The 26,613-nt window shown below is 49.6% G+C and overlaps 1 protein-coding gene across 6 annotated transcripts in view; it reads left to right on the top strand.

Moving 5' to 3' along the window:
* CIC (capicua transcriptional repressor) overlaps positions 1–26,613 on the top strand; it is a 194,244-nt gene that overhangs the window by 28,972 nt on the left and 138,659 nt on the right. For all 6 annotated transcript variants that reach the window (XM_063942347.1, XM_063942345.1, XM_063942346.1 and 3 more), the window contains exon 2: positions 18,025–20,825. In XM_063942347.1, the coding sequence (XP_063798417.1) occupies positions 18,056–20,825 (2,770 nt within the window). In that variant the 5' untranslated portion in view covers positions 18,025–18,055. The remainder of the gene's footprint in view (positions 1–18,024; positions 20,826–26,613) is intronic.

The following is a 26,613-nucleotide window of genomic DNA, read 5'->3' as shown; positions in this document are numbered from 1 at the left end:
TGAGACCCTAGATAAGGATACCATTTTATTGACCCTAGGGCATATAAAAGATGCTGTCTTATATATGAGAGATGCTCAAAGAGACATTAGTCTACTGGGTTCCAGAATAAACGCTATGTCTATTTCTGCTAGGCGAGTTTTATGGACCCGGCAGTGGACAGGTGATGCCGACTCAAAGAGGCATATGGAGGTTTTGCCTTACAAGGGTGAGGAATTGTTTGGGGAAGGTCTCTCAGACCTAGTCTCCACAGCTACGGCAGGTAAATCGAATTTTTTGCCTTATGTTCCCTCACAGCCTAAGAAAGCGCCACATTATCAAATGCAGTCCTTTCGGTCAAATAAAAGCAAAAGAGTACGTGGATCGTCCTTTCTTGCCAGAGGTAAGGGCAGAGGAAAAAAGCTGCACAACACAGCTAGTTCCCAGGAACAGAAGTCCTCCCCGGCCTCTGCAAAATCTGCCGCATGACGCTGGGGCTCCGCTGAGGGAGTCCGCCCCAGTGGGGGCACGTCTTCGACTTTTCAGCCACATCTGGGTACACTCACATGTGGATCCCTGGGCAATGGAAATCGTTTCTCAGGGATACAAGCTGGAATTCGAAGAGGTGCCTCCTCGCCGGTTTTTCAAATCGGCTGTTCCGGCTTCTCCCCTAGAAAGGGAGATAGTGTTAAATGCTATTCACAAATTGTGTCTTCAACAAGTGGTGGTCGAGGTTCCCCTGCTTCAAAGAGGGAAGAGATACTACTCAACTCTGTTTGTAGTCCTGAAACCGGACGGTTCGGTCAGACCCATTTTGAATTTAAAATCCCTGAACTTATACTTAAAACGGTTCAAGTTCAAGATGGAATCGCTCAGAGCGGTCATCGCCAGCCTGGAAGGGGGGGGGATTTTATGGTATCTCTGGACATAAAGGATGCATACCTTCATGTTCCCATTTATCCACCTCATCAGGCGTACCTGAGATTTGCGGTACAGGATTGTCATTACCAATTTCAGACGTTGCCGTTTGGACTTTCCACGGCCCCGAGGATTTTCACCAAGGTAATGGGGGAAATGATGGTGCTCCTGTGCAAGCAGGGTGTCACAATTATCCCATTCTTGGACGATCTCATAAAAGCGATATCACGAGAGAAGTTACTGAACAGCGTGTCACTTTCACTGAAGGTGTTACAGCAACACGGCTGGATTCTCAATATCCCGAAGTCGCAGCTGGTTCCTACGACTCGTCTGACCTTCTTGGGCATCGTTCTGGACACAGACCAGAAAAGGGTTTTTCTTCCGATAGAAAAAGCTCAGGAACTCATGACTCTGGTCAAGAACCTATTGAGGCCAAAACAAGTGTCGGTACATCGTTGCACTCAAGTCCTGGGAAAGATGGTGGCAACATACGAAGCCATTCCCTTCGGCAGGTTCCATGCAAGGGCTTTCCAATGGGACCTATTGGACAAGTGGTCCGGGTCACATCTACAAATTCATCAGCTGATCACCCTGTCCTCCAGAGCCAGGGTATCTCTCCTGTGGTGGCTGCAGAGTGCTCACCTTTTTAGAAGGCCGCAGGTTCGGCATTCAGGACTGGATCCTGGTGACCACGGACGCGAGCCTCAGAGGGTGGGGAGCAGTCACACAGGGAAGAAACTTCCAAGGACCTTGGACAAGTCAAGAGACTTGTCTTCACATCAACATCCTGGAACTGAGGGCCATATACAACGCCCTACGTCAAGCTGAGAACTTACTTCGCGACCAACCAGTTCTGATCAGACAACATCACCGCAGTGGCTCATGTAAACCGCCAAGGCGGCACAAGGAGCAGAGTGGCAATGGCGGAAGCCGCCAGGATTCTTCGCTGGGCGGAAAATCATGTAAGCGCACTGTCAGCAGTGTTCATTCCGAGAGTGGACAACTGGGAAGCAGACTTCCTCAGCAGACACGACCTGCATCCAGGAGAGTGGGGACTTCATCAGGAAGTCTTCGCACAGATTGCAAGTCAGTGGGGACTGCCCCAGATAGACATGATGGCGTCCCGCCTCAACAAAAAGCTACAGAGGTATTGCGCCAGATCAAAAGACCCTCAGGCGGTAGCAGTAGACGCCCTAGTGACACCGTGGGTGTTCCAGTTGGTCTAGGTGTTTCCTCCTCTTCCTCTCATACCCAAGGTGTTGAGAATAATAAGAAAAAGAGGAGTACAGACAATTCTCATTGTTCCAGATTGGCCACGAAGGGCCTGGTATCCGGATCTGCTGGAAATGCTCAGGGGAGATCCGTGGCCTCTTCCTCTGCGACAGGACCTGTTACAACAGGGGCCCTGTCTGTTCCAAGACTTACCGCGGCTGCATTTGACGGCATGGCGGTTGAACGCCGGATCCTAGCGGAAAAGGGCATTCCGGATGAGGTCATTCCTACTCTGATAAAGGCTAGGAAAGACGTGACAGCGAAACATTATCACCGGATATGGCGAAAATATGTTTCTTGGTGTGAGGCCAGGAATGCTCCTACGGAAGAATTCCATCTGGGCCGTTTCCTTCACTTCCTACAGACTGGAGTGAATTTGGGCCTAAAATTAGGCTCCATTAAGGTTCAGATTTCAGCCTTATCCATTTTCTTTCAAAAAGAATTGGCTTCTCTCCCAGAAGTACAGGCTTTTGTGAAGGGAGTGCTGCATATTCAGCCTCCTTTTTTTATACCTCCGGTGGCGCCTTGGGACCTTAACGTGGTGTTGAGTTTCCTTCAGTCGCACTGGTTTGAACCACTTCAAACGGTGGAGTTAAAATATCTCACTTGGAAGGTGGTCATGTTATTAGCCTTGGCTTCGGCTAGGCGAGTGTTGGAATTGGCGGCTTTGTCTCATAAGAGCCCCTATCTGGTTTTCCATATGGATAGGGCGGAATTGCGGACCCGTCCTCAGTTCTTGCCTAAGGTGGTGTCATCTTTTCATATGAACCAACCTATTGTGGTGCCTGTGGCTACGCGAGACTTGGATTCCGAGTCCCTTGATGTAGTCAGGGCTTTGAAAATTTACGTGGCCAGAACGGCTAGAGTCAGAAAAACAGAAGCACTGTTTTTCCTATATGCAGCCAACAAGGTTGGCGCCCCTGCTTCAAAGCAGACTATTGCTCGCTGGATCTGTAACACGATTCAGCAGGCGCATTCTACGGCTGGATTGCCATTACCAAAATCGGTCAAGGCCCATTCCACTAGGAAGGTGGGCTCTTCTTGGGCGGCTGCCCGAGGGGTCTCGGCACTACAACTGTGCCGAGCTGCTACTTGGTCGGGTTCAAACACCTTTGCAAAGTTCTATAAGTTTGATACCCTGGCTGAGGAGGACCTCCTGTTTGCTCAATCGGTGCTGCAGAGTCATCCGCACTCTCCCGCCCGTTTGGGAGCTTTGGTATAATCCCCATGGTCCTTACGGAGTCCCCAGCATCCTCTAGGACGTAAGAGAAAATAAGATTTTAAACCTACCGGTAAATCTTTTTTTCGTAGACCGTAGAGGATGCTGGGCGCCCGTCCCAAGTGCGGACTACTTCTGCGAGACTTGTATATAGTTTTGCTTACATAAGGGTTATGTTATAGTTTCATCAGTTTTGGACTGATGCTACGTTGTTTTTTTCATACTGTTAACTGTTTAATGGATACACAAGTTATACGGTGTGATTGGTGTGGCTGGTGCCCTTGGATTAACAAAAATCCTTTCCTCGTGCTGTCAGTCTCCTCTGGGCACAGTTTCTCTAACTGAGGTCTGGAGGAGGGGCATAGAGGGAGAAGCCAGTGCACACCCATACCTAAAGTATTTCTTAAAGTGCCCATGTCTCCTGCGGAGCCCGTCTATCCCCATGGTCCTTACGGAGTCCCCAGCATCCTCTACGGACTACGAGAAAAAGATTTACCGGTAGGTTTAAAATCTTATTTTCCATTGATAATTTTTGTGTGATTTTGTTGTCAGCACACTCAACTATGTAAAGAACAAAGTATTTAATAAGAATATTTCATTTATTCAGATCTAGGATGTGTTATTTTAGTGTTCCCTTTATTTTTTTTGAGGTGTGTGTGTATATGTGTATATATGTGTGTATATGTGTATATATATATATATATATATATATATATATATATATATATATATATATATACACTCTGTTTATGTGTGTGTATGTATGTATATATGTATGTGTATAATATATGTATGTGTATAATATATATATATATATATATATTTTACACTTTGTATATGGGATTAGTATGCAGTCCCAGCGGACGGGATGCCTGCGGTCACATTACGGACGCCGGTATCCCAATGGACAAGATCCCAACAGAACCCTCCCTTACCGCAGTCAAACCCTAACCTCCCCCCTTAGTGCCTAGTCCTAACCTCCCCCTTAGTGCCCAAATCTACCACCCTTTTCTGCATCCTAACCCTATCGTACACCCCCACCCCCCTCCCCGAGGGCTAACCCTAAACCTCCAAGGTGGTGTCTAAACCCCCCCCCCCCCCCCTTTCCTCCCTGCAGATAATCCCTAACCCAACCAGCTATACTTACCTTTGGGATTCCGGCGTCTGGATCATGACCTGTTGTAGATTCCGGTGTCGATGTTCTGACAGGTGTCGGGATTCCGCCATTGGTATTTTGGGCTGCCAGGATCGCGACAGCCGATATCTTGAACGTATACCGTGTATATATTATAAGAGATCAACAAATGGCCCTGTTGTGCTGTGACCTTATTAGAGCAGCATCTCTAGAAAAGGTTCCCGAATAACACAAAACACTAAATCTGAGGGCGCTAACCTATAAAGCTAATTTAAACCCCATTCATATTGCACAAAAATCCTGGTATCGACCAGCTGTATTGCTGGGTCAACACGGGTCACTGTGCGGTGTGAAAGGGCCCATTGCGAATTCTGGGGTCGCCTGACCCGATAATTCAACCCGGATTATAAACCTCGTTATTCCCGGGTTGAATACCGGGTCAGGGGCAGTGTGAACGGCTTCCCGGGTCGATTCGACCCGGGGACCCGTTCACTACATAGGGAGAAGCAGCGCAGAGATGAGCTCATCTCCCAGTGCCGCCTCCGCCCCGCCCCAGCTGCCGGCTCCACCCCCCACTGTTATGGCGACCAGGCATTGGCGATGTGAAAGGGCTATTATAGAGCTCAGCATTGCCATCCAGTAGTAAACATTATTTCTCTATCGTCCTAGTGGATGCTGGGGTTCCTGAAAGGACCATGGGGAATAGCGGCTCCGCAGGAGACAGGGCACAAAAAGTAAAGCTTTTTCCGATCAGGTGGTGTGCACTGGCTCCTCCCCCTATGACCCTCCTCCAGACTCCAGTTAGATTTTTGTGCCCGGCCGAGAAGGGTGCAATCTAGGTGGCTCTCCTAAAGAGCTGCTTAGAGAAAGTTTAGCTAGGTTTTTTATTTTACAGTGATTCCTGCTGGCAACAGGATCACTGCAGCGAGGGACTGAGGGGAGAAGGAGTCAACTCACCTGCGTGCAGGATGGATTGGTTTCTTGGCTACTGGACATCAAGCTCCAGAGGGACGATCACAGGTACAGCCTGGATGGTCACCGGAGCCACGCCGCCGGCCCCCTTGCAGATGCTGAAATCAGAAGAGGTCCAGAATCGGCGGCTGAAGACTCCTGCAGTCTTCTAAAGGTAGCGCACAGCACTGCAGCTGTGCGCCATTTTCCTCTCAGCACACTTCACACGGCAGTCACTGAGGGTGCAGGGCGCTGGGAGGGGGGCGCCCTGGGAGGCAAATGAGTACCTATAAAGGCTAAAAATACCTCACATATAGCCCTAGAGGCTATATGGAGATATTTAACCCCTGCCTAATTTTTCTAAATAGCGGGAGACGAGCCCGCCGGAAAAGGGGCGGGGCCTATCTCCTCAGCACACGGCGCCATTTCCTCTCACAGCTCCGCTGGTCAGGACGGCTCCCAAGTCTCTCCCCTGCACTGCACTACAGAAACAGGGTAAAACAGAGAGGGGGGGGCACATTTATGGCGATATTTTGATATAACAAAGCAGCTATAAGGGAGCACTTATTATAAGGCTATCCCTGATATATATATAGCGCTTTTGGTGTGTGCTGGCAAACTCTCCCTCTGTCTCCCCAAAGGGCTAGTGGGTCCTGTCTTCGTTAGGAGCATTCCCTGTGTGTCTGCTGTGTGTCGGTACGTGTGTGTCGACATGTATGAGGACGATATTGGTGTGGAGGCGGAGCAATTGCCAAATATGCGGATGTCACCCCCTAGGGAGTCGACACCAGAATGGATGCCTTTATTTATGGAACTACGGGATAGTGTCAACACGCTAAAGCAGTCGTTTGACGACATGAGACGGCCGGACAATCAATTAGTGCCTGTCCAGGCGACTCAAACACCGTCAGGGGCTGTGAAACGCCCTTTGTCTCAGTCGGTCGACACAGACCCAGACACAGGCGATGACTCCAGTGGTGACGGTGACGAATCAACCGTATTTTCCAGTAGGGCCACACGTTATATGATTTTGGCAATGAAGGAGGCGTTACATTTAGCTGATACTACAGGTACCACTAAACAGGGTATTATGTGGGGTATGAAAAAACTACCTATAGTTTTTCCTGAATCAGAAGAACTAAATGACGTGTGTAATGAAGCGTGGGTTGCCCCTGATAAAAAGCTGATAATTTCAAAGAAATTATTGTCATTATACCCTTTCCCGCCAGAGGTTAGGGAGCGCTGGGAAACACCTCCTAGGGTGGACAAGGCGCTAACACGCTTATCTAAACAAGTGGCGTTACCCTCTCCTGAGACGGCCGCACTTAAAGATCCATCAGATAGGAGGATGGAAAATATCCAAAAAAGTATATACACACATGCAGGTGTTATACTACGACCAGCTGTAGCGACTGCCTGGATGGGCAGTGCGGGGGTAGTTTGGTCAGAATCCCTGATTGAAAATATTGATACCCTGGACAGGGACAATATTTTACTGTCGTTAGAACAAATAAAGGATGCATTTCTTTATATGCGTGATGCACAGAGGGATATATGCACACTGGCATCACGGGTAAGTGCTATGTCCATTTCGGCCAGAAGAGCTTTATGGACGCGACAGTGGACAGGCGATGCGGATTCAAAACGGCATATGGAAGTTTTGCCGTATAAAGGGGAGGAGTTATTTGGAGTCGGTCTATCAGATTTGGTGGCCACGGCTACAGCCGGGAAATCCACCTTTCTACCTCAAGTCACTCCCCAACAGAAAAAGGCACCGACTTTTCAACCGCAGCCCTTTCGTTCCTTTAAAAATAAGAGAGCAAAGGGCTATTCATATCTGCCACGAGGCAAAGGTCGAGGGAAGAGACAGCAACACGCAGCTCCTTCCCAGGATCAGAAGCCCTCCCCGGCTTCTACAAAAGCCTCAGCATGACGCTGGGGCTTCTCAAGCGGACTCGGGGACCGTGGGGGGTCGTCTCAAAAATTACAGCGCGCAGTGGGCTCACTCGCAAGTAGATCCCTGGATCCTGCAGATAATATCTCAGGGATACAGGTTGGAATTAGAGACAGATCCACCTCGCCGTTTCCTGAAGTCTGCTTTACCAACGTCCCCCTCCGAAAGGGAGACGGTGTTGGAAGCCATTCACAAGCTGTACTCTCAGCAGGTGATAGTCAAGGTACCTCTTCTGCAACAAGGGAAGGGGTATTATTCCACTCTTTTTGTGGTACCGAAGCCGGATGGCTCGGTAAGGCCTATTCTAAATCTGAAGTCCTTGAACCTGTACATAAAGAAGTTCAAGTTCAAAATGGAGTCACTCAGAGCAGTGATAGCGAACCTGGAAGAGGGGGACTTTATGGTATCCTTGGACATCAAGGATGCGTATCTCCACGTTCCAATTTACCCCTCACACCAGGGGTACCTCAGGTTCGTTGTACAAAACTGTCACTATCAGTTTCAGACGCTGCCGTTCGGATTGTCCACGGCACCTCGGATCTTTACAAAGGTAATGGCCGAGATGATGATTCTTCTTCGAAGAAAAGGCGTATTAATTATCCCATACTTGGACGATCTCCTAATAAGGGCGAGGTCCAGAGAACAGCTAGAGATGGGATTAGCACTGTCTCAGGAAGTGCTAAAACAGCACGGGTGGATTCTGAATATTCCAAAATCCCAGTTAATGCCGACAACTCGTCTGCTGTTCCTAGGGATGATTCTGGACACGGTTCAGAAAAAGGTTTTTCTCCCGGAGGAAAAAGCCAAGGAGTTATCCGAGCTTGTCAGGAACCTCCTAAAACCAGGAAAGGTGTCTGTACATCAATGCACAAGAGTCCTGGGAAAAATGGTGGCTTCTTACGAAGCAATTCCATTCGGCAGATTCCACGCAAGAATTTTCCAAAGGGATCTGTTGAACAAATGGTCAGGGTCGCATCTTCAGATGCACCTGCGGATAACCCTGTCTCCAAGGACAAGGGTGTCTCTTCTGTGGTGGTTGCAGAGTGCTCATCTATTGGAGGGCCGCAGATTCGGCATACAGGATTGGATCCTGGTGACCACGGACGCCAGCCTGAGAGGCTGGGGAGCAGTCACACAAGGAAGAAACTTCCAGGGAGTATGGACGAGCCTGGAAACGTCTCTTCACATAAACATTCTGGAACTAAGAGCAATATACAATGCTCTAAGCCAGGCAGAACCTCTGCTTCAGGGAAAACCGGTGTTGATCCAGTCGGACAACATCACGGCAGTCGCCCATGTGAACAGACAGGGCGGCACAAGAAGCAGGAGTGCAATGGCAGAAGCTGCAAGGATTCTTCGCTGGGCAGAGAATCATGTGATAGCACTGTCAGCAGTGTTCATCCCGGGAGTGGACAACTGGGAAGCAGACTTCCTCAGCAGACACGATCTTCACCCGGGAGAGTGGGGACTTCATCCAGAAGTCTTCCACATGCTGGTAACCCGTTGGGAAAGACCAATGGTGGACATGATGGCGTCTCGCCTCAACAAAAAACTGGACAGGTATTGCGCCAGGTCAAGAGATCCGCAGGCAATAGCTGTGGACGCGCTGGTAACGCCTTGGGTGTACCAGTCGGTGTATGTGTTTCCTCCTCTGCCTCTCATACCAAAAGTATTGAGAATTATACGGCAAAGAGGCGTAAGAACGATACTAGTGGTTCCGGATTGGCCAAGAAGGACTTGGTACCCGGAACTTCAAGAGATGATCACGGAAGATCCGTGGCCTCTACCTCTAAGGAGGGACTTGCTTCAGCAGGGTCCCTGTCTGTTTCAAGACTTACCGCGGCTGCGTTTGACGGCATGGCGGTTGAACGCCGGATCCTAAAGGAAAAAGGCATGCCGGAAGAAGTCATTCCTACTTTGATTAAAGCAAGGAAGGAAGTAACCGTGCAACATTATCACCGAATTTGGCGAAAATATGTTGCGTGGTGCGAAGATCGGAGTGCTCCGACGGAGGAATTTCAACTGGGTCGATTCCTACATTTCCTGCAATCAGGATTGTCAATGGGTCTCAAATTGGGATCTCTTAAGGTTCAAATTTCGGCCCTGTCGATTTTTTTTTCAAAAAGAATTGGCTTCAGTCCCTGAAGTCCAGACCTTTGTTAAGGGAGTGCTGCATATACAGCCTCCTGTGGTGCCTCCAGTGGCACCGTGGGATCTCAATGTGGTTTTGGATTTCCTAAAATCTCATTGGTTTGAACCACTAAAAAAGGTGGATTTGAAATATCTCACATGGAAAGTGACCATGCTTATAGCCCTGGCTTCTGCCAGGAGAGTGTCAGAATTGGCAGCTTTATCTTACAAAAGCCCATATCTGATTTTCCATTCGGACAGGGCAGAACTGCGGACTCGTCCGCATTTTCTCCCTAAGGTGGTGTCAGCATTTCATCTGAACCAGCCTATTGTAGTGCCTGCGGCTACAAGTGACTTGGAGGACTCCAAGTTACTGGACGTTGTCAGAGCATTAAAAATATATATTGCAAGGACAGCTGGAGTCAGAAAATCTGACTCGTTGTTTATATTGTATGCACCCAACAAGATGGGTGCTCCGGCTTCTAAGCAGACGATTGCTCGTTGGATCTGTAGCACAATCCAGCTTGCACATTCTGTGGCAGGCCTGCCACAGCCTAAATCTGTAAAGGCCCACTCCACAAGGAAGGTGGGCTCATCTTGGGCGGCTGCCCGAGGGGTCTCGGCATTACAACTTTGCCGAGCAGCTACGTGGTCAGGGGAGAACACGTTTGTAAAATTTTACAAATTTGATACTCTGGCTAAGGAGGACCTGGAGTTCTCTCATTCGGTGCTGCAGAGTCATCCGCACTCTCCTGCCCGTTTGGGAGCTTTGGTATAATCCCCATGGTCCTTTCAGGAACCCCAGCATCCACTAGGACGATAGAGAAAATAAGATTTTACTTACCGATAAATCTATTTCTCGGAGTCCGTAGTGGATGCTGGGCGCCCATCCCAAGTGCGGATTATCTGCATAAATTGTACATAGTTATTGTTAACTAATTCGGGTTATTGTTGAAGGAAGCCATCTTTCAGAGGCTCCGCTGTTATCATACTGTTAACTGGGTTTAGATCACAAGTTGTACGGTGTGATTGGTGTGGCTGGTATGAGTCTTACCCGGGATTCAAAATCCTCCCTTATTGTGTACGCTCGTCCGGGCACAGTACCTAACTGGAGTCTGGAGGAGGGTCATAGGGGGAGGAGCCAGTGCACACCACCTGATCGGAAAAAGCTTTACTTTTTGTGCCCTGTCTCCTGCGGAGCCGCTATTCCCCATGGTCCTTTCAGGAACCCCAGCATCCACTACGGACTCCGAGAAATAGATTTATCGGTAAGTAAAATCTTATTTTCTCTAACGTCCTAAGTGGATGCTGGGGACTCCGTAAGGACCATGGGGAATAGCGGCTCCGCAGGAGTCTGGGCACAAAAGTAAAGCTTTAGAACTACCTGGTGTGCACTGGCTCCTCCCCCTATGACCCTCCTCCAAGCCTTAGTTAAGATTTTGTGCCCGAACGAGAAGGGTGCACACTAGGTGGCTCTCCTGAGCTGCTTAGTGAAAAAGTTTAAGTATAGGTTTTTTATTTTCAGTGAGACCTGCTGGCAACAGGCTCACTGCATCGAGGGACTAAGGGGAGAAGAAGCGAACTCACCTGCGTGCAGAGTGGATTGGGCTTCTTAGGCTACTGGACATTAGCTCCAGAGGGACGATCACAGGCCCAGCCATGGATGGGTCCCAGAGCCGCGCCGCCGGCCCCCTTACAGAGCCAGAAGACAGAAGAGGTCCGGAAAATCGGCGGCAGAAGACGTCCTGTCTTCAACAAGGTAGCGCACAGCACTGCAGCTGTGCGCCATTGCTCTCAGCACACTTCACACTCCGGTCACTGAGGGTGCAGGGCGCTGGGGGGGGGGGCGCCCTGAGACGCAATAAAAACACCTTGGATGGCAAAAAATGCATCACATATAGCTCCTGGGCTATATGGATGCATTTAACCCCTGCCAGAATACATAGAAAAACGGGAGATAAGGCCGCCGATAAGGGGGCGGAGCCTATCTCCTCAGCACACTGGCGCCATTTTCCCTCACAGCTCCGTTGGAGGGAAGCTCCCTGGCTCTCCCCTGCAGTCACTACACTACAGAAAGGGTTAAAAAAAGAGAGGGGGGGCACTAATTACGCGCAGTATTAAAGATACAGCAGCTATAAGGGGAAAAACACTTATATAAGGTTATCCCTGTATATATATATAGCGCTCTGGTGTGTGCTGGCAAACTCTCCCTCTGTCTCCCCAAAGGGCTAGTGGGGTCCTGTCCTCTATCAGAGCATTCCCTGTGTGTGTGCTGTATGTCGGTACGTTTGTGTCGACATGTATGAGGAGAAAAATGATGTGGAGACGGAGCAGATTGCCTGTAATAGTGATGTCACCCCCTAGGGGGTCGACACCTGAGTGGATGAACTGTTGGAAGGAATTACGTGACAGTGTCAGCTCTGTATAAAAGACAGTGGTTGACATGAGACAGCCGGCTACTCGGCTTGTGCCTGTCCAGACGTCTCATAGGCCGTCAGGGGCTCTAAAGCGCCCGTTACCTCAGATGGCAGATATAGACGCCGACACGGATACTGACTCCAGTGTCGACGGTGAAGAGACAAATGTGACTTCCAGTAGGGCCACACGTTACATGATGGAGGCAATGAAAAATGTTTTACACATTTCTGATAATACGAGTACCACCAAAAAGGGGTATTATGTTCGGTGAGGAAAAACTACCTGTAGTTTTCCTGAATCTGAGAAATTAAATGAGGTGTGTGATGATGCGTGGGTTTCCCCCGATAACAACTGATAATTTCTAAAATGTTATTGGCATTATATCCTTTCCCGCCAGAGGTTAGGGTGCGTTGGGAAACACCCCCTAGGGTGGATAAAGCGCTCACACGCTTGTAAGGGCTCTACCCTCTCCTGAGATGGCCGCCCTTAAGGATCCTGCTGATAGAAAGCAGGAGGGTATCCTAAAATGTATTTACACACATACTGGTGTTATACTGCGACAAGCAATCGCCTCAGCCTGGATGTGCAGTGCTGGGTTGGCGTGGTCGGATTCCCTGACTGAAAATATTGATACCCTAGATAGGGACAGTATATTTTTGCCTATAGAGCATTTAAAAGATGCATTTCTATATATGCGTGATGCACAGCGGAATATTTGCCGACTGGCATCAAGTCTAAGTGCGTTGTCCATTTTTGCCAGTAGAGGGTTATGGACACGACAGTGGTCAGGTGATGCGGTTTTCAAACGGCATTTGGAACATGAGAAGACGCCGTATTATCAGGCGCAGTCTTTTCGTGGACAAGCGGGCAAAAGGTTCCTCATTTCTGCCCCGTGACAGAGGGAGAGGAAAAAGGCTGCAGAAATCAGCCAGTTCCCAGGAACAGAAACCCTCTCCCGCCTCTGCCAAGCCCTCAGTATGACGCTGGGGCTTTACAAGCAGAATCAGGCACGGTGGGGGCCCCGTCTCAATGAATTTCAGCGCGCAGTGGGCTCACTCGCAAGTAGACCCCTGGATCCTTCAGGTGATATCTCAGGGGTACAAATTGGAATTCGAGACGTCTCCCCCTCGCCGTTTCCTAAAGTCGGCTTTACCGATGTCTCCTTCTGACAGGGAGACAGTTTTGGAAGCCATTCACAAGCTGTATTCCCAGCAGGTGATAATCAAGGTACCCCTCCTGCAACAGGGAACGGGGTATTATTCCACACTGTTGTGGTACCGAAGCCGGACGGCTCGGTGAGACCGATTCTAAATCTAAAATCTTTGAACACTTACATACAGAGGTTCAAATTCAAGATTGAGTCACTCAGAGCAGTGATTGCGAACCTGGAAGAAGGGGACTACATGATGTCTCGGGACATCGAGGATGCTTACCCTCATGTCCAAATTTACCCTTCTCACCAAGGGTACCTCAGGTTTATGGTACAGAACTGTCACTATCAGTTCAGACGCTGCCGTATGGATGGTCCACGGCACCCCGGGTCTTTACCAAGGTAATGGCCGAAATGATGATATTCCTTCGAAGAAAGGGAATTTTAGTTATCCCTTACTTGGACGATTCCCTGATAAGGGTAAGATCCAGGGAACAGTTGGAGGTCGGTGTAGCACTATCTCAGGTAGTGTTGCGGCAGCACGATTGGATTCTCAATATTCCAAAATCGCAGCTGGTTCCGACGACTCGTCTTCTGTTCCTAGGGAAGATCCTGGACACAGTCCAGAAAAAGGTGTTTCTCCCGGAGGAGAAAGCCAGGGAGTTATCCGAGCTAGTCAGGAACCTCCTAAAACCGAGCCAAGTCTCAGTGCATCAATGCACAAGGGTTCTGGGTAAAATGGTGGCTTCCTACGAAGCAATCCCATTCGGCAGATTCCACGCAAGAACTTTCCAGTGGGACCTGCTGGACAAATGGTCCGGGTCGCATCTTCAGATGCATCAGCGGATAACCCTGTCACCAAGAACAAGGGTGTCCCTCCTGTGTTGGTTGCAGAGTGCTCATCTTCTAGAGGGCCGCAGATTCGGCATTCAGGACTGGGTCCTGGTGACCACTGATGCCAGCCTGCGAGGCTGGGGAGCAGTCACACAGGGAAGGAATTTCCAGGGCTTATGGTCAAGCCTGGAGACATCACTTCACATAAATATCCTGAAGCTAAGGGCCATTTACAATGCTCTAAGCTTAGCAAGACCTCTGCTTCAAGGTCAGCCGGTGTTGATCCAGTCGGACAACATCACGGCAGTCACCCACGTAAACAGACAGGGTGGCACAAGAAGCAGGAGGGCAATGGCAGAAGCTGCAAGGATTCTTCGCTGGGCGGAAAATCATGTGATAGCACTGTCAGCAATTCCGGGAGTGGACAACTGGGAAGCAGACTTCCTCAGCAGACACGACCTCCACCCGGGAGAGTGGGGACTTCACCCAGAAGTCTTCCACATGATTATAAACCGTTGGGAAAAACTCGACAGGTATTGCGCCAGGTCAAGGGACCCTCAGGCAATAGCTGTAGACGCTCTGGTAACACCGTGGGTGTACCAGTCAGTGTATGTGTTCCCTCATCTGCCTCTCATACCCAAGGTACTGAGATTGATAAGATGGAGAGGAGTAAGCACTATATTCGTGGCTCTGGATTGGCCAAGAAGGACTTGGTAACCGGAACTTCAAGAGATGCTCACGGAGGATCCGTGGCCTCTACCTCTAAGAAGGGACCTGCTCCAGCAAGGACCCTGTCTGTTCCAAGACTTACCGCGGCTGCGTTTGACGGCATGGCGGTTGAACGCCGGATCCTGAAGGAAAAAAGGCATTCCGGATGAAGTCATCCCTATCCTGATCAAAGTCAGGAAGGATGTAACCGCAAAACATTATCACCGCATTTGGCGAAAATATGTTGCGTGGTGCGAGGCCAGTAAGGCCCGACGGAGGAAATTCAACTGGGTCGATTCCTACATTTCCTGCAAACAGGAGTGTCTATGGGCCTGAAATTGGGGTCCATTAAGGTTCAAATTTCGGCCCTGTCAATTTTCTTCCAAAAAGAACTAGCTTCAGTCCCTGAAGTTCAGACGTTGTAAAAGGGGTACTGCATATACAGCCTCCTTTTGTGCCTCCAGTGGCACCTTGAGATCTCAATGTAGTTTTTGGGTTCCAAAAGTCACATTGGTTTGAACCACTTAAATCTGTGGAGTTAAAATATCTCACATGGAAAGTGGTCATGCTGTTGGCCCTGGCCTGGGCCAGGCGCGTGTCAGAATTGGCGGCTTTATCCTGTAAAAGCCCTTATCTCAGTGGTTCCCAAACTGTGTGCCGTGGCACCCTGGGGTGCCGCGGGACACTTGCAGGGGTGCCTCAGGTTGGTGGTCAAGGATCAATTCAAACTATTTATTGTCAATTTAATAGGCATAACCAGTGCTGATGGCTTCCAGTTATAAAATATGTGGCCAAACAGAAGCAAATCTTGTCCCTCACCACACAACTGAGCCTAAGGATGACATATAAACATAATTTACTTAATCTAATATTTTTTTCTAAATTTCTCAATAAGAAACTTGTGGCCTAGGGGTGCCGTGAAAAAAAATCTGACACTCCAGGGTGCCGTGACTCACAAAAGTTTGGGAACCACTGCCTTATCTGATTTTCCATTCGGACAGGGCGGAATTGAGGACTCGTCCTCAGTTTCTCCCTAAGGCGGTTTCAGCGTTTCACCTGAACCAACCTATTGTGGTGCCTGCGGCTACTAGGGACTTGGAGGACTCCAAGTTGCTAGACGTTATCAGGGCCCTGAAAATATATGTTTCCAGGACGGCTGGAGTCAGAAAATCTGACTCGCTGTTTATCCTGTATGCACCCAACAAGCTGGGTGCTCCTGCTTCTAAGCAGACTATTGCTCGTTGGATTTGTAGTACAATTCAGCTTGCACATTCTGTGGCAGGCCTGCCACAGCCAAAAATCTGTAAATGCCCACTCCACAAGGAAGATGGGCTCATCTTGGGCGGCTGCCCGAGGGGTCTCGGCTTTACAACTTTGCCGAGCAGCTACTTGGTCAGGAGCAAATACGTTTGTAAAATTCTACAAAATTGATACCCTGGCTGAGGAGGACCTGGAGTTCTCTCATTTGGTGCTGCAGAGTCATCCGCACTCTCCCGCCCGTTTGGGAGCTTTGGTATAATCCCCATGGTCCTTACGGAGTCCCCAGCATCCACTTAGGACGTTAGAGAAAATAAGAATTTACTTACCGATAATTCTATTTCTCGTAGTCCGTAGTGGATGCTGGGCGCCCATCCCAAGTGCGGATTGTCTGCAATACTTGTACATAGTTATTGTTACCAAAAATCGGGTTATTGCTGTAGTGAGCCATCTTTTCTAGAGGCTCCTCTGTTATCATGCTGTTAACTGGGTTTAGATCACAAGTTATACGGTGTGATTGGTGTGGCTGGTATGAGTCTTACCCGGGATTCAAAATCCTTCCTTATTGTGTACGCTCGTCCGGGCACAGTATCCTAACTGAGGCTTGGAGGAGGGTCATAGGGGGAGGAGCCAGTGCACACCAGGTAGTTCTAAAGCTTTACTTTTGTGCCCAGTCTCCTGCGGAGCCGCTATTCCCCATGGTCCTTACGGAGTCCCCAGCATCCACTACGGACTACGAGAAATAGAATTATCGGTAAGTAAATTCTTATTTACAAGAAACCCTTTTTCTAACAACTATAAACAATATTTTTTATAAACATATAAAATGTATTCACAATAAAACATACAATTGCAATAAAATAAATATTCGAACAAGTATACAGCATCTTATGTTCCGGTTCATAATCAGTGACAATGTATTCATCTAGTTTGAGTTCAGCAATGCATATCCCTTTTATGACTTGTATTCATAATATGATGCAGATGTTAAATTTGCAAAAATACACCCAAATATTAATTCTATATGTCATTATTTTGTTTTTTGTTTTTTTTGTAGAGCTGAAACCGTCCCCAACAAATTTTTTGGTAGAGAAATGTCCATAATTGTTATGGATACATGTCTTAGGGGGTCATTCCGACCCGATCGCAAGCTGCACTTCTTCGCAGCCGCGCGATCGGGCCGGAACTGTGCATGCGCGGCGGCCGCATTGCGCAGGCGCGGCGGGCAGCGAAGCTGCGATCGAAGAAAGCGGTTGCATTGGAGACCGCAAGAAGATTGACAGGAGGAAGGCGTTCCGGGGCGTCAACTGACCGTTTTCTGGGAGTGGTTCGGCGAACGCAGGCGTTTGGAGGGCGGATGTCTGACGTCAATTCCGGTACCTGTATCGCTGGATCGATCTCACAGGGAAAGTGACTATTACCCTGGTCTACTTCTGCACAAAACTTTTTTGGCATAGCAGGGCTGCACAAGCGTTCGCAGCATTGCTATGCAAAAAACCCCTCCCCAATAGGCGGCGTCGAGTTGATCGCACGGGCAGCATAAACGTGCTACATGCGATCAACTCGGAATGACCCCCATAGTGTTTTGTTTTTGTAAACTGTCTACTATATATCTAAGACTAGATCAGACTTTTCTAAATCCTGCTGTTACAGTCCAGGTTTTAAGGGGTGGTATTCATGTGACCGGCAGTCGGGAGACGGTCACATGACCCCCACCAACATCCCACCCCCTCACTATCCCTACGGTCGGCATGCCGACCAACAGGGACTATTTCCACTTGCGGATGTCCAGCCCGCAAGGGGCTTGCTGCACTCGCTCCTTCCCGCCGTGATCCCTGCGTCGGTATGCTGCCGGGATCCCGGCGTCTGTATGCTGACGGGTCAGCCATACCACACCCCTGGCAAGGATATCCACACTTGAGTACAGGTGACTTGCTGCCATCCTTCTTAGAACATTGGTGTCGGAGGAGTCTTTAATCCGTGCCTTATAATTACACCAAAAGATAACCCCCAACCTCTTTGTGCTTGCATGAAATCATATTTGCATTTAGATTCTTTCTCTATATTCAGTTTAATGCTTTTTGGTTTTTATGTTCTTCAGGTGCCGTCTTTCTAAGAAAGAACCCCCAAACATGAAACCAGTAAAGAAATCTCCTGGTCCAGGAAACGGCAAAATCTCAAACTCCACCCGCAGCAAGAAACAGAAAAGAAAGGTGGAGGAAGGACGGCAGGAGGAGGAAGAGGAGGAGGAAGAGGCGGCGGCAACACCCGAGGAGGCAGCTGACAGCTCAGGACAACCCATGGCGTATGTGGGTGCCAGGAAGTTGCAGGTAAAAGTGGAACCTTCAGAGACCGACATAGCAGGGAATTCGGCAAAGCAGCAAGATCTGCCAGCACATAATGCAGAATCTTTGATGGAGGCTGGGACATCTCAAGGTTGCATTGAAACTTCCAACAATGAGCAAGTGAAAGTAACTTATGACCCACCTCGTTGGGAGATGCCTCTGAGCAGAAAAACAGCCACTTTTAAGTCTAAAACCCCAAAGAGAAAATACGTGGAGGGCCACGGATCGCAAGAGGATTCTTCCAGTAGCAGTGAAGGTCCTACTGTACCCCAGGAACGCACTTCAGAACAGTCAGTTATATCTGCCATTGAAACGGAAGATATATGTCCTTCGGTGAGGTCATCTTCTACAGACACGGCCAGTGAGCATTCTGCTGATTTAGAAGAGGAAGCTGAGAAAGTCCAAACGGAGCTGGAGGCACCTGCGGTATCCTGGCCTGAGATTGACATACAAGGTCAAATGCAGCCCCAGAGAGTCCTGGCAAGGAAGGAGGATGCCTTCCATCTTTGCCAAGTAAAGCAGGTCCGAAGGAACCAGGAGCTCGGAGTGCTGTTTCCCGGCTCACAGACCATTACATTCCTGGACATCATGCAGGAGCCTGTTCTTTTGGACCAGGTCCCACCACCGGGTGAGATAGAAGTGGGTTCTGCAGTGTGTGCCTGTGTTGGACCTGAAAACACAACTTTCCGAGAGGGGACTGTTGAAGAAATTGTTCAGAGTCCACTGTCATACAAAGTATGCTTTCAGCAGATCCCAGGCCGAAGAGAGCATGATTATGGCTGGGTACCCCATAGCAGCATCCGACTTGTGCGATTTCCTTGGTGTAAAGAACCTGTACTGGTAGCTCCACAGATGGCAGAGGAGAAATTGCAACAGACCATTGGGAGATTTTCAGCACCTCATCCTTCAGAGCACCAGCCAGGTGGCTCGGCTGAGATGCCTGCATCTCCACGTGGCTCTGAACAAAAGCACCTTGAGGATGCTGAAGTCTCAAAGATCAGCTTTAGCATGCCAGTGAGTGAGAAGTTGACTGCTGTGCAACACTGTATTCTCTCCCCTCCTAAGTCACCCGCCTATGGGATGATAATGGGCCGCTTGCCAGAGCAGCCATCCCCCTTGATGAGCCCAGATGCAGGAAGCCGAAGCAGCTGTAGCAGTGTGTCTCTGGATAAGTGCAGTACCCCAGGATCCCGTTCCCGCACACCTTTGACAGCTGCACAACAGAAATACAAAAAGGGAGACGTAGTTTGCACCCCTAACGGCATTCGTAAGAAATTTAATGGGAAGCAGTGGAGGAGATTGTGTTCTCGGGACGGCTGCATGAAGGAATCCCAGCGAAGAGGCTACTGCTCTAGGCACTTGTCCATGCGAACCAAGGAGATGGAGAACATGTCTGAAGGCCGGGGTGGTCGGGAGGGAAGTGCAGAGTTTGAATGGGATGATACCTCACGAGACAGCGAAGTCAGCAGCATACGCACAGACTCTCGTCCGCGACTTCTGGCCCCCACGGACCTCTCTCGCTTTGACTTTGATGAGTGTGAAGCTGCCAATATGTTGGTGTCTCTGGGCAGTTCCCGCTCTGGAACCCCGTCCTTCTCACCTGTCTCCAACCAGTCTCCTTTCTCCCCAACTCCGTCACCCTCACCTTCTCCACTTTTTGGCTTTAGGCCAGCTAATTTTAGTCCCATTAACGCTTCCCCTGTCATCCAGCGTGCGGCTAGGAGCCGACATGTAAGTGCAAGCACCCCCAAAGGGCAAGCCGTATTGACCCCGGAGATGCTGCACCACTCCCACCACAGAGATAGGCAAGCGACTGGCATTCTACCCTCATTCCAGACAAACCTTACCTTCACCGTGCCCATGAGCCCAAGCAAGAGAAAACCAGATTCCCACCATTGTAGTGCCAGCTCTGCCGCCGACTTCCAAAAGAGCGACAGCTTGGACTCTGGGGTGGATTCTGTCTCTCATACCCCTACCCCATCTACGCCTGCTGGATTTCGTTCTGTGTCACCAGCCACCATCTTTTCCTGCTCACAGCAGGCTTCGCCATCCTTGCTTCTATCCCCTCCTGCTGGCTTGACCTCAGACCCTAGCCCCTCGGTGCGCCGGGTTCCTGCTGTGCAGAGAGACTCTCCTGTTATAGTACGCAACCCAGATGTCCCCTTACCCTCAAAGTTTGTTGAAAAGCCCCTGGATGGGGGAGCTCGTATCAGTGGAGTGGTGGCAGGAGGTGGCAGTCCCCGGCGCATGGTTAAAGTATGCACCAAGGAGTATCCTTCCAAAACACAACTTCAGATACCGGTGCCCATCAATGCTACCCAAATACAGAGTGCTGCACGATCTCTACCATCTGGGCAAACTAGCGCTGGAGAATCCATCACCTGCACATCCTCTGGTCCGACAGTTCATCCTCCAGCCATGTTCAGCGTATCTTCTCCATTGCAGCCTGTGGCCTTCCATCCATCCCCTGCAGCCTTGCTACCAGTTATTGTACCCAGCGATTACAGCAGCCACCCTGCGCCCAAGAAGGAGATCATCATTGGACGGCCGGGCACAGGTAAGGAATGACTTTATGTTGTCTTTGGTATAGAAAGGGGGTAGGTGGGTCTTCATAGGTTTACGAGTACAGGGTATATCTGCAGAGGGCTGGCCTGGTTTTTAGGATCTCTCCCATCCTGTATTCTGCAAATCATGCACATGCTGTATCTTGTAACTGTCATCCATTCGGACATTGATGTCATTACTTGAAATTCACTTGACCTGTGGAAGGTGACATTACTGGTTGCCCTGCTGTGGACACGGGTGGTTGGATGGATAATCTAGTCCTGTATAGATTTCATGTAGAACAGAAAGCATGAGAAGCACCCATCCTGTACCCAGACAGGTGCTGCCAGATACGCTCTCATACATTGTTGTTTATTTGCCATTGATTGTAAAGCACTAACGTGTAATGTACTCCACAGTGTTCCGTGATTAGGAAGTAATAGAACCTGAACTAATTACAGTACAGAAACACAACATTTAGACAATGGGAGTGAAAGCTTTGCTCGCAGGTGATTACAATCTTGTAGAAAAGGTATAAGTGGATGTTTTCCTGGGTGCATTCCTTGTATACATGTGTGTGGAATTATGACATATCGGATCTGGAAAGAGAGATAAATTGCCTATTTCAAAGTTGCACGCAGTTCTGCTTGCGTGAGCAACTACGGCCATTTTAGAGTTGTACGGATCTGTCCCATGGGGGTCATTCCAAGTTGATCGCTCACTGACGATTTTGCGCAGAGGTCGGTTAAAAAAACCCTCCAAAACTGCGTATGCACCGCAATGCGCACGCGCGTCGTACAGTTACAAACAGTATCGTTACTGTGCAATGCTCGTAGCGACTAATCCATTTGCACATTTGATCGCAAGGAGATTGACAGGAAGAGGGCGTTTGTGGGTGTCAACTCACTGATTTCTGGGAGTGGTAGGGAAAACGCAGGCGTTTGCAGGCGGGTGTCTGATGTCAATTCCGGGACCGGACAGGCTGAAGTGATCGCATAGGGCTGAGTAAGTTCAGACCTACTCAAAAACTGCAAAAAACTTTTTCGTACCGCTCGGCTGCATATGTGATCACACACTTGCAAAGCGAAAATACACTCCCCCCATGGGCGGCGACTATGCGTTTGCACGGCTGCAAAAAGTAGCTAGCGAGCGATCAACTCTAATATTAATAAGGTACTGGCTGCTAGTGAGTTGACAGGTTATGTTCCCATAAATATTCGTTTGGATCCACCGTGTCTAGACCATATATGTCCATCCAATGATCTTGCATTCCTTGCTATGTTAAGAAGGGAGATGCTTCTCTATGGGGGTAATTCCAAGTTGATCGCAGCAGGAAATTTTTTAGCAGTTGGGCAAAACCATGTGCACCGCAGGGGAGGCAGATATAACATGTGCAGAGAGAGTTAGATTTGGGTGGGTTATTTTGTTTCTGTGTAGGGTAAATACTGGCTGCTTTATTTTTACACTGCAATTTAGATTGCAGATTGAACTCACCCCACCCAAATCTAACTCTCTCTGCACATGTTATATCTGCCTCCCCTGCAGTGCACATGGGGATTCACCCTATTCAATAGCAGGGCTGTTTTTTCATGATTCCACATGTTTGTTTTTTTCACCTGCGTAGATAAAAACATTGGCAGTTTTCACAAATTTTCAGGCATTTTTCGGCAATGCCTTTTCACCAAAAAAAGCAAATAAAAAAGGTGAAAAGGCATGGGTAAAAATTTCCCTAAAAAACGGGTGAAAACCGCCTCCATTGAATAGGCAGGTGGGCAAAATCAATAGCTCCGAGATTACTGGAGCTAATTGAATACCCCCTGTGTCTCCAGCTGTCTGTTAAGGAGTGGTATGTAATATTAATCTCCAATGCTTAGTAGTGCTGAAGTGAAATTGTCAGGGTAACACCAAAAATGTATTTTATTTTCATGCTTCAATTGAACAGTGATTGTTTAAGGCAACAACAGTCTCTGATGTGCTGCTGATTATGTGCAGTGTCCATGGTGATTTAGTGGTTAGATCCCAGAGTGTCAGCTGATAACAGTGCTTCTCTCTTCTGACATTATTGAAGGGTTATTCCCTTTCCCTTTTATTCTGTCTTGCTCCCAGTTCTCATTTGGCTGTGACCTCTGTTAATCACCTCTCTTTAGCACTACTCTGTCAGTGCTTTCACTTCTAGGGGCTTATGTAATAGCCTGCAATCTGCACACTCTGCGGAAATTCTGGCGAGTGTGCCCGTATTTTTCAAGCTGCAATCATTTTAAAAGGCAAAACTAACCTAGTTCTGCTTACTCAAGCCCATCTACTCCCTCTGCCTTTTGTCCCTAAAGGGCCCCATATACTAGGCCGATTTTGCCCGATTTCAGCCCAATTCGGGCGTTCGGCTCGATATATTGGGTGAAATCGGGCATTTTCGGGGTGCTTGAAAAGCCGATCCGATCCGATGCGCATTCCCGTGAGCATCGACTCGGATCCCCCTAGATCCGACATATCGTGACTGCTGCACTCGTTATACGTCGGATCCCGCAGTAAATAGATAGGATAGTAAAAGATACATCGTATGCAAAAAAAAACTGCATACGATATATCTAATACTATCCTGCCAACGGGGAGGCTGCCGGGAGGTTGGACGAAATCTTATATGACATGATGGACCGCCATGTCGTATAAGTGTATGGGGCCCTTTACTCATTCCGCCTCCCACTTTCCGTCCTGCTTACTCACACCCGCTCTCTGCTTTCTGCCCTGACCCTTAGTCCTATTACTCACTCCCGCTCTCTGCTTTCTGCCCTGACCCTTAGTCCTATTACTCACTCCCGTTCTCTGCTTTCTGCCCTGACCCTTAGTCCTATTACTCACTCCCGCTTTCTGCCCTGACCCTTAGTCCTATTACTCACTCCCGCTTTCTGCCCTGACCCTTAGTCCTATTACTCACTCCCGTTCTCTGCTTTCTGCCCTGACCCTTAGTCCTATTACTCACTCCCGCTTTCTGCCCTGACCCTTAGTCCTATTACTCACTCCCGCTTTCTGCCCTGACCCTTAGTCCTATTACTCACTCCCGTTCTCTGCTTTCTGCCCTGACCCTTAGTCCTATTACTCACTCCCGTTCTCTGCTTTCTGCCCTGACCCTTAGTCCTATTACTCACTCCCGTTCTCTGCTTTCTGCCCTGACCCTTAGTCCTATTACTCACTCCCGCTCTCTGCTTTCTGCCCTGACCCTTAGTCCTATTACTCACTCCCGCTCTCTGCTTTCTGCCCTGAACCTTAGTCCTATTACTCACTCCCGTTCTCTGCTTTCTGCCATGACCCTTAGTCCTATTACTCACTCCCGCTCTCTGCTTTCTGCCCTGACCCTTAGTCCTATTACTCACTCCCGCTCTCTGCTTTCTGCCATGACCCTTAGTCCTATTACTCACTCCCGTTCTCTGCTTTCTGCCCTGACCCTGAGTCCTATTACTCACTCCCGCTCTCTGCTTTCTGCCCTGACCCTTAGTCCTATTACTCACTCCCGCTCTCTGCTTTCTGCCCTGACCCTTAGTCCTATTACTCACTCCCGCTCTCTGCTTTCTGCCCTGACCCTTAGTCCTATTACTCACTCCCGCTCTCTGCTTTCTGCCCTGACCCTTAGTCCTATTACTCACTCCCGCTCTCTGCTTTCTGCCCTGACCCTTAGTCCTATTACTCACTCCCGCTCTCTGCTTTCTGCCATGACCCTTAGTCCTATTACTCACTCCCGTTCTCTGCTTTCTGCCATGACCCTTAGTCCTATTACTCACTCCCGTTCTCTGCTTTCTGCCATGACCCTTAGTCCTATTACTCACTCCCGTTCTCTGCTTTCTGCCCTGACCCTTAGTCCTATTACTCACTCCCGCTCTCTGCTTTCTGCCCTGACCCTTAGTCCTATTACTCACTCCCGCTCTCTGCTTTCTGCCCTGACCCTTAGTCCTATTACTCACTCCCGCTCTCTGCTTTCTGCCCTGACCCTTAGTCCTATTACTCACTCCCACTCTCTGCTTTCTGCCCTGACCCTTAGTCCTATTACTCACTCACTCCCGCTCTCTGCTTTCTGCCCTGACCCTTAGTTCTATTACTCACTCCCACTCTCAGCTCTCTGTCCTGCCCTGCTTACTCACTCCTGTCTCCCACTTGATGCTTCTGGGCCTAACTCAGACCTGTTCGCTCGCTAGCTTTTTTTTTGCAGTCCTGCGTTCGCATAGTCGCCGCCCATAGGGGAGTGTATTTTAGCTTTGCAAGTGTGCGAACAGATTTTGTGCAGTCTCTGCGCATCCCAGGACTTACTCAGCCACTGCGATCACTTCAGTCTGTCCGGGACCGTAATTGACGTCAGGAACCCTCCCTGTAAACGCTTGGACATGCCTGCGTTTTTCCAACCACTCCCAGAAAACGGTCAGTTGCCACCCACAAACGCCTTCTTCCTGTCAATTCTCCTTGCGAACGCCCATGCGAATGGATCCTTCGCACAAACCCATCGCTGAGCGGCGATCCGCTTTGTACCCGTGCGACGCGCCTGCGCATTGTGGTGCATGCGCAGTTTAGACCTGATCACCTGCTGTACGAAAACGCAGCCTAAAGATCAGATCTGAATTAGCCCCTCTGTCCGGCACCTAGTGCTGCTTACTCACTCCCGCTCTCTGCTTTCCATCCTGCCCCCTAGTGCTGCTTACTCACTCCCGCTCTCTGCTTTCCATCCTGCCCCCTAGTGCTGCTTACTCACTCCCGCTCTCTGCTTTCCATCCTGCCCCCTAGTGCTGCTTACTCACTCCCGCTCTCTGCTTTCCATCCTGCCCCCTAGTGCTGCTTACTCACTCCCGCTCTCTGCTTTCCATCCTGCCCCCTAGTGCTGCTTACTTACTCCCATCCTCTGCTTTCTGTTCTGCTTACTCCCTTCTCCCAGGTTGGGGCTGGGAGACCTTGCGGGCTTGCTGCGCTCACCATGCAGCAAGCTTGGTGGCTCGCCACAGGTTCTGTTCACACTCTATATGGGTGTCATGGACACCCACGAGCAGGAATAGAGCCTGTGGGTCGACATTCTGACTGCCAGCATTTTAAGTGCTTGGGATCCTGGCGCTGGCATGGTGGCCGCCGGGATCCCGAGCGCCGGTCACATGACCGCATCCCGTTCTACCACCTCTCCTCTTTCTGCCTTGCTTACTCACTCCCTCTCTGTGCTTTTCATCCTGCCCCCTAGTCCTGCTTACTCACTCCCACTTTCTGCTTTCTGCCCTGCTTACTCATTCCCTCCCCCCCTCTCCTCTTTCTGCCCTGCTTACTCATTCCCTCCCCCCCTCTCCTCTTTCTGCCCTGCTTACTCATTCCCTCCCCCCCTCTCCTCTTTCTGCCCTGCTTACTCATTCCCTCCCCCCCTCTCCTCTTTCTGCCCTGCTTACTCATTCCCTCCCCCCCCCTCTCCTCTTTCTGCCCTGCTTACTCATTCCCCCCCCCCCCCCCCCCTCTCCTCTTTCTGCCCTGCTTACTCATTCCCTCCCCCCCTTTCCTCTTTCTGCCCTGCTTACTCATTCCCTCCCCCCCTCTCCTCTTTCTGCCCTGCTTACTCATTCCCTCCCCCCCCTCTCCTCTTTCATTCCCTCCCCCCCTCTCCTCTTTCTGCCCTGCTTACTCATTCCCTTCCCCCCCCTCCTCTTTCTGCCCTGCTTACTCACCCCCCCTCTCCTCTTTCTGCCCTGCTTACTCATTCCCTCCCCCCCCTCTCCTCTTTCTGCCCTGCTTACTCATTCCCTCCCCCCCTTTCCTCTTTCTGCCCTGCTTACTCATTCCCTCCCCCC

This window comes from Pseudophryne corroboree, chromosome 10 (assembly GCF_028390025.1).
Source record: "Pseudophryne corroboree isolate aPseCor3 chromosome 10, aPseCor3.hap2, whole genome shotgun sequence".
NCBI classification, from domain to species: Eukaryota; Metazoa; Chordata; class Amphibia; order Anura; family Myobatrachidae; genus Pseudophryne; species Pseudophryne corroboree.
Note: the sequence above shows the minus strand (reverse complement) of the source record. Positions and strands in the feature narration are given on the sequence as shown.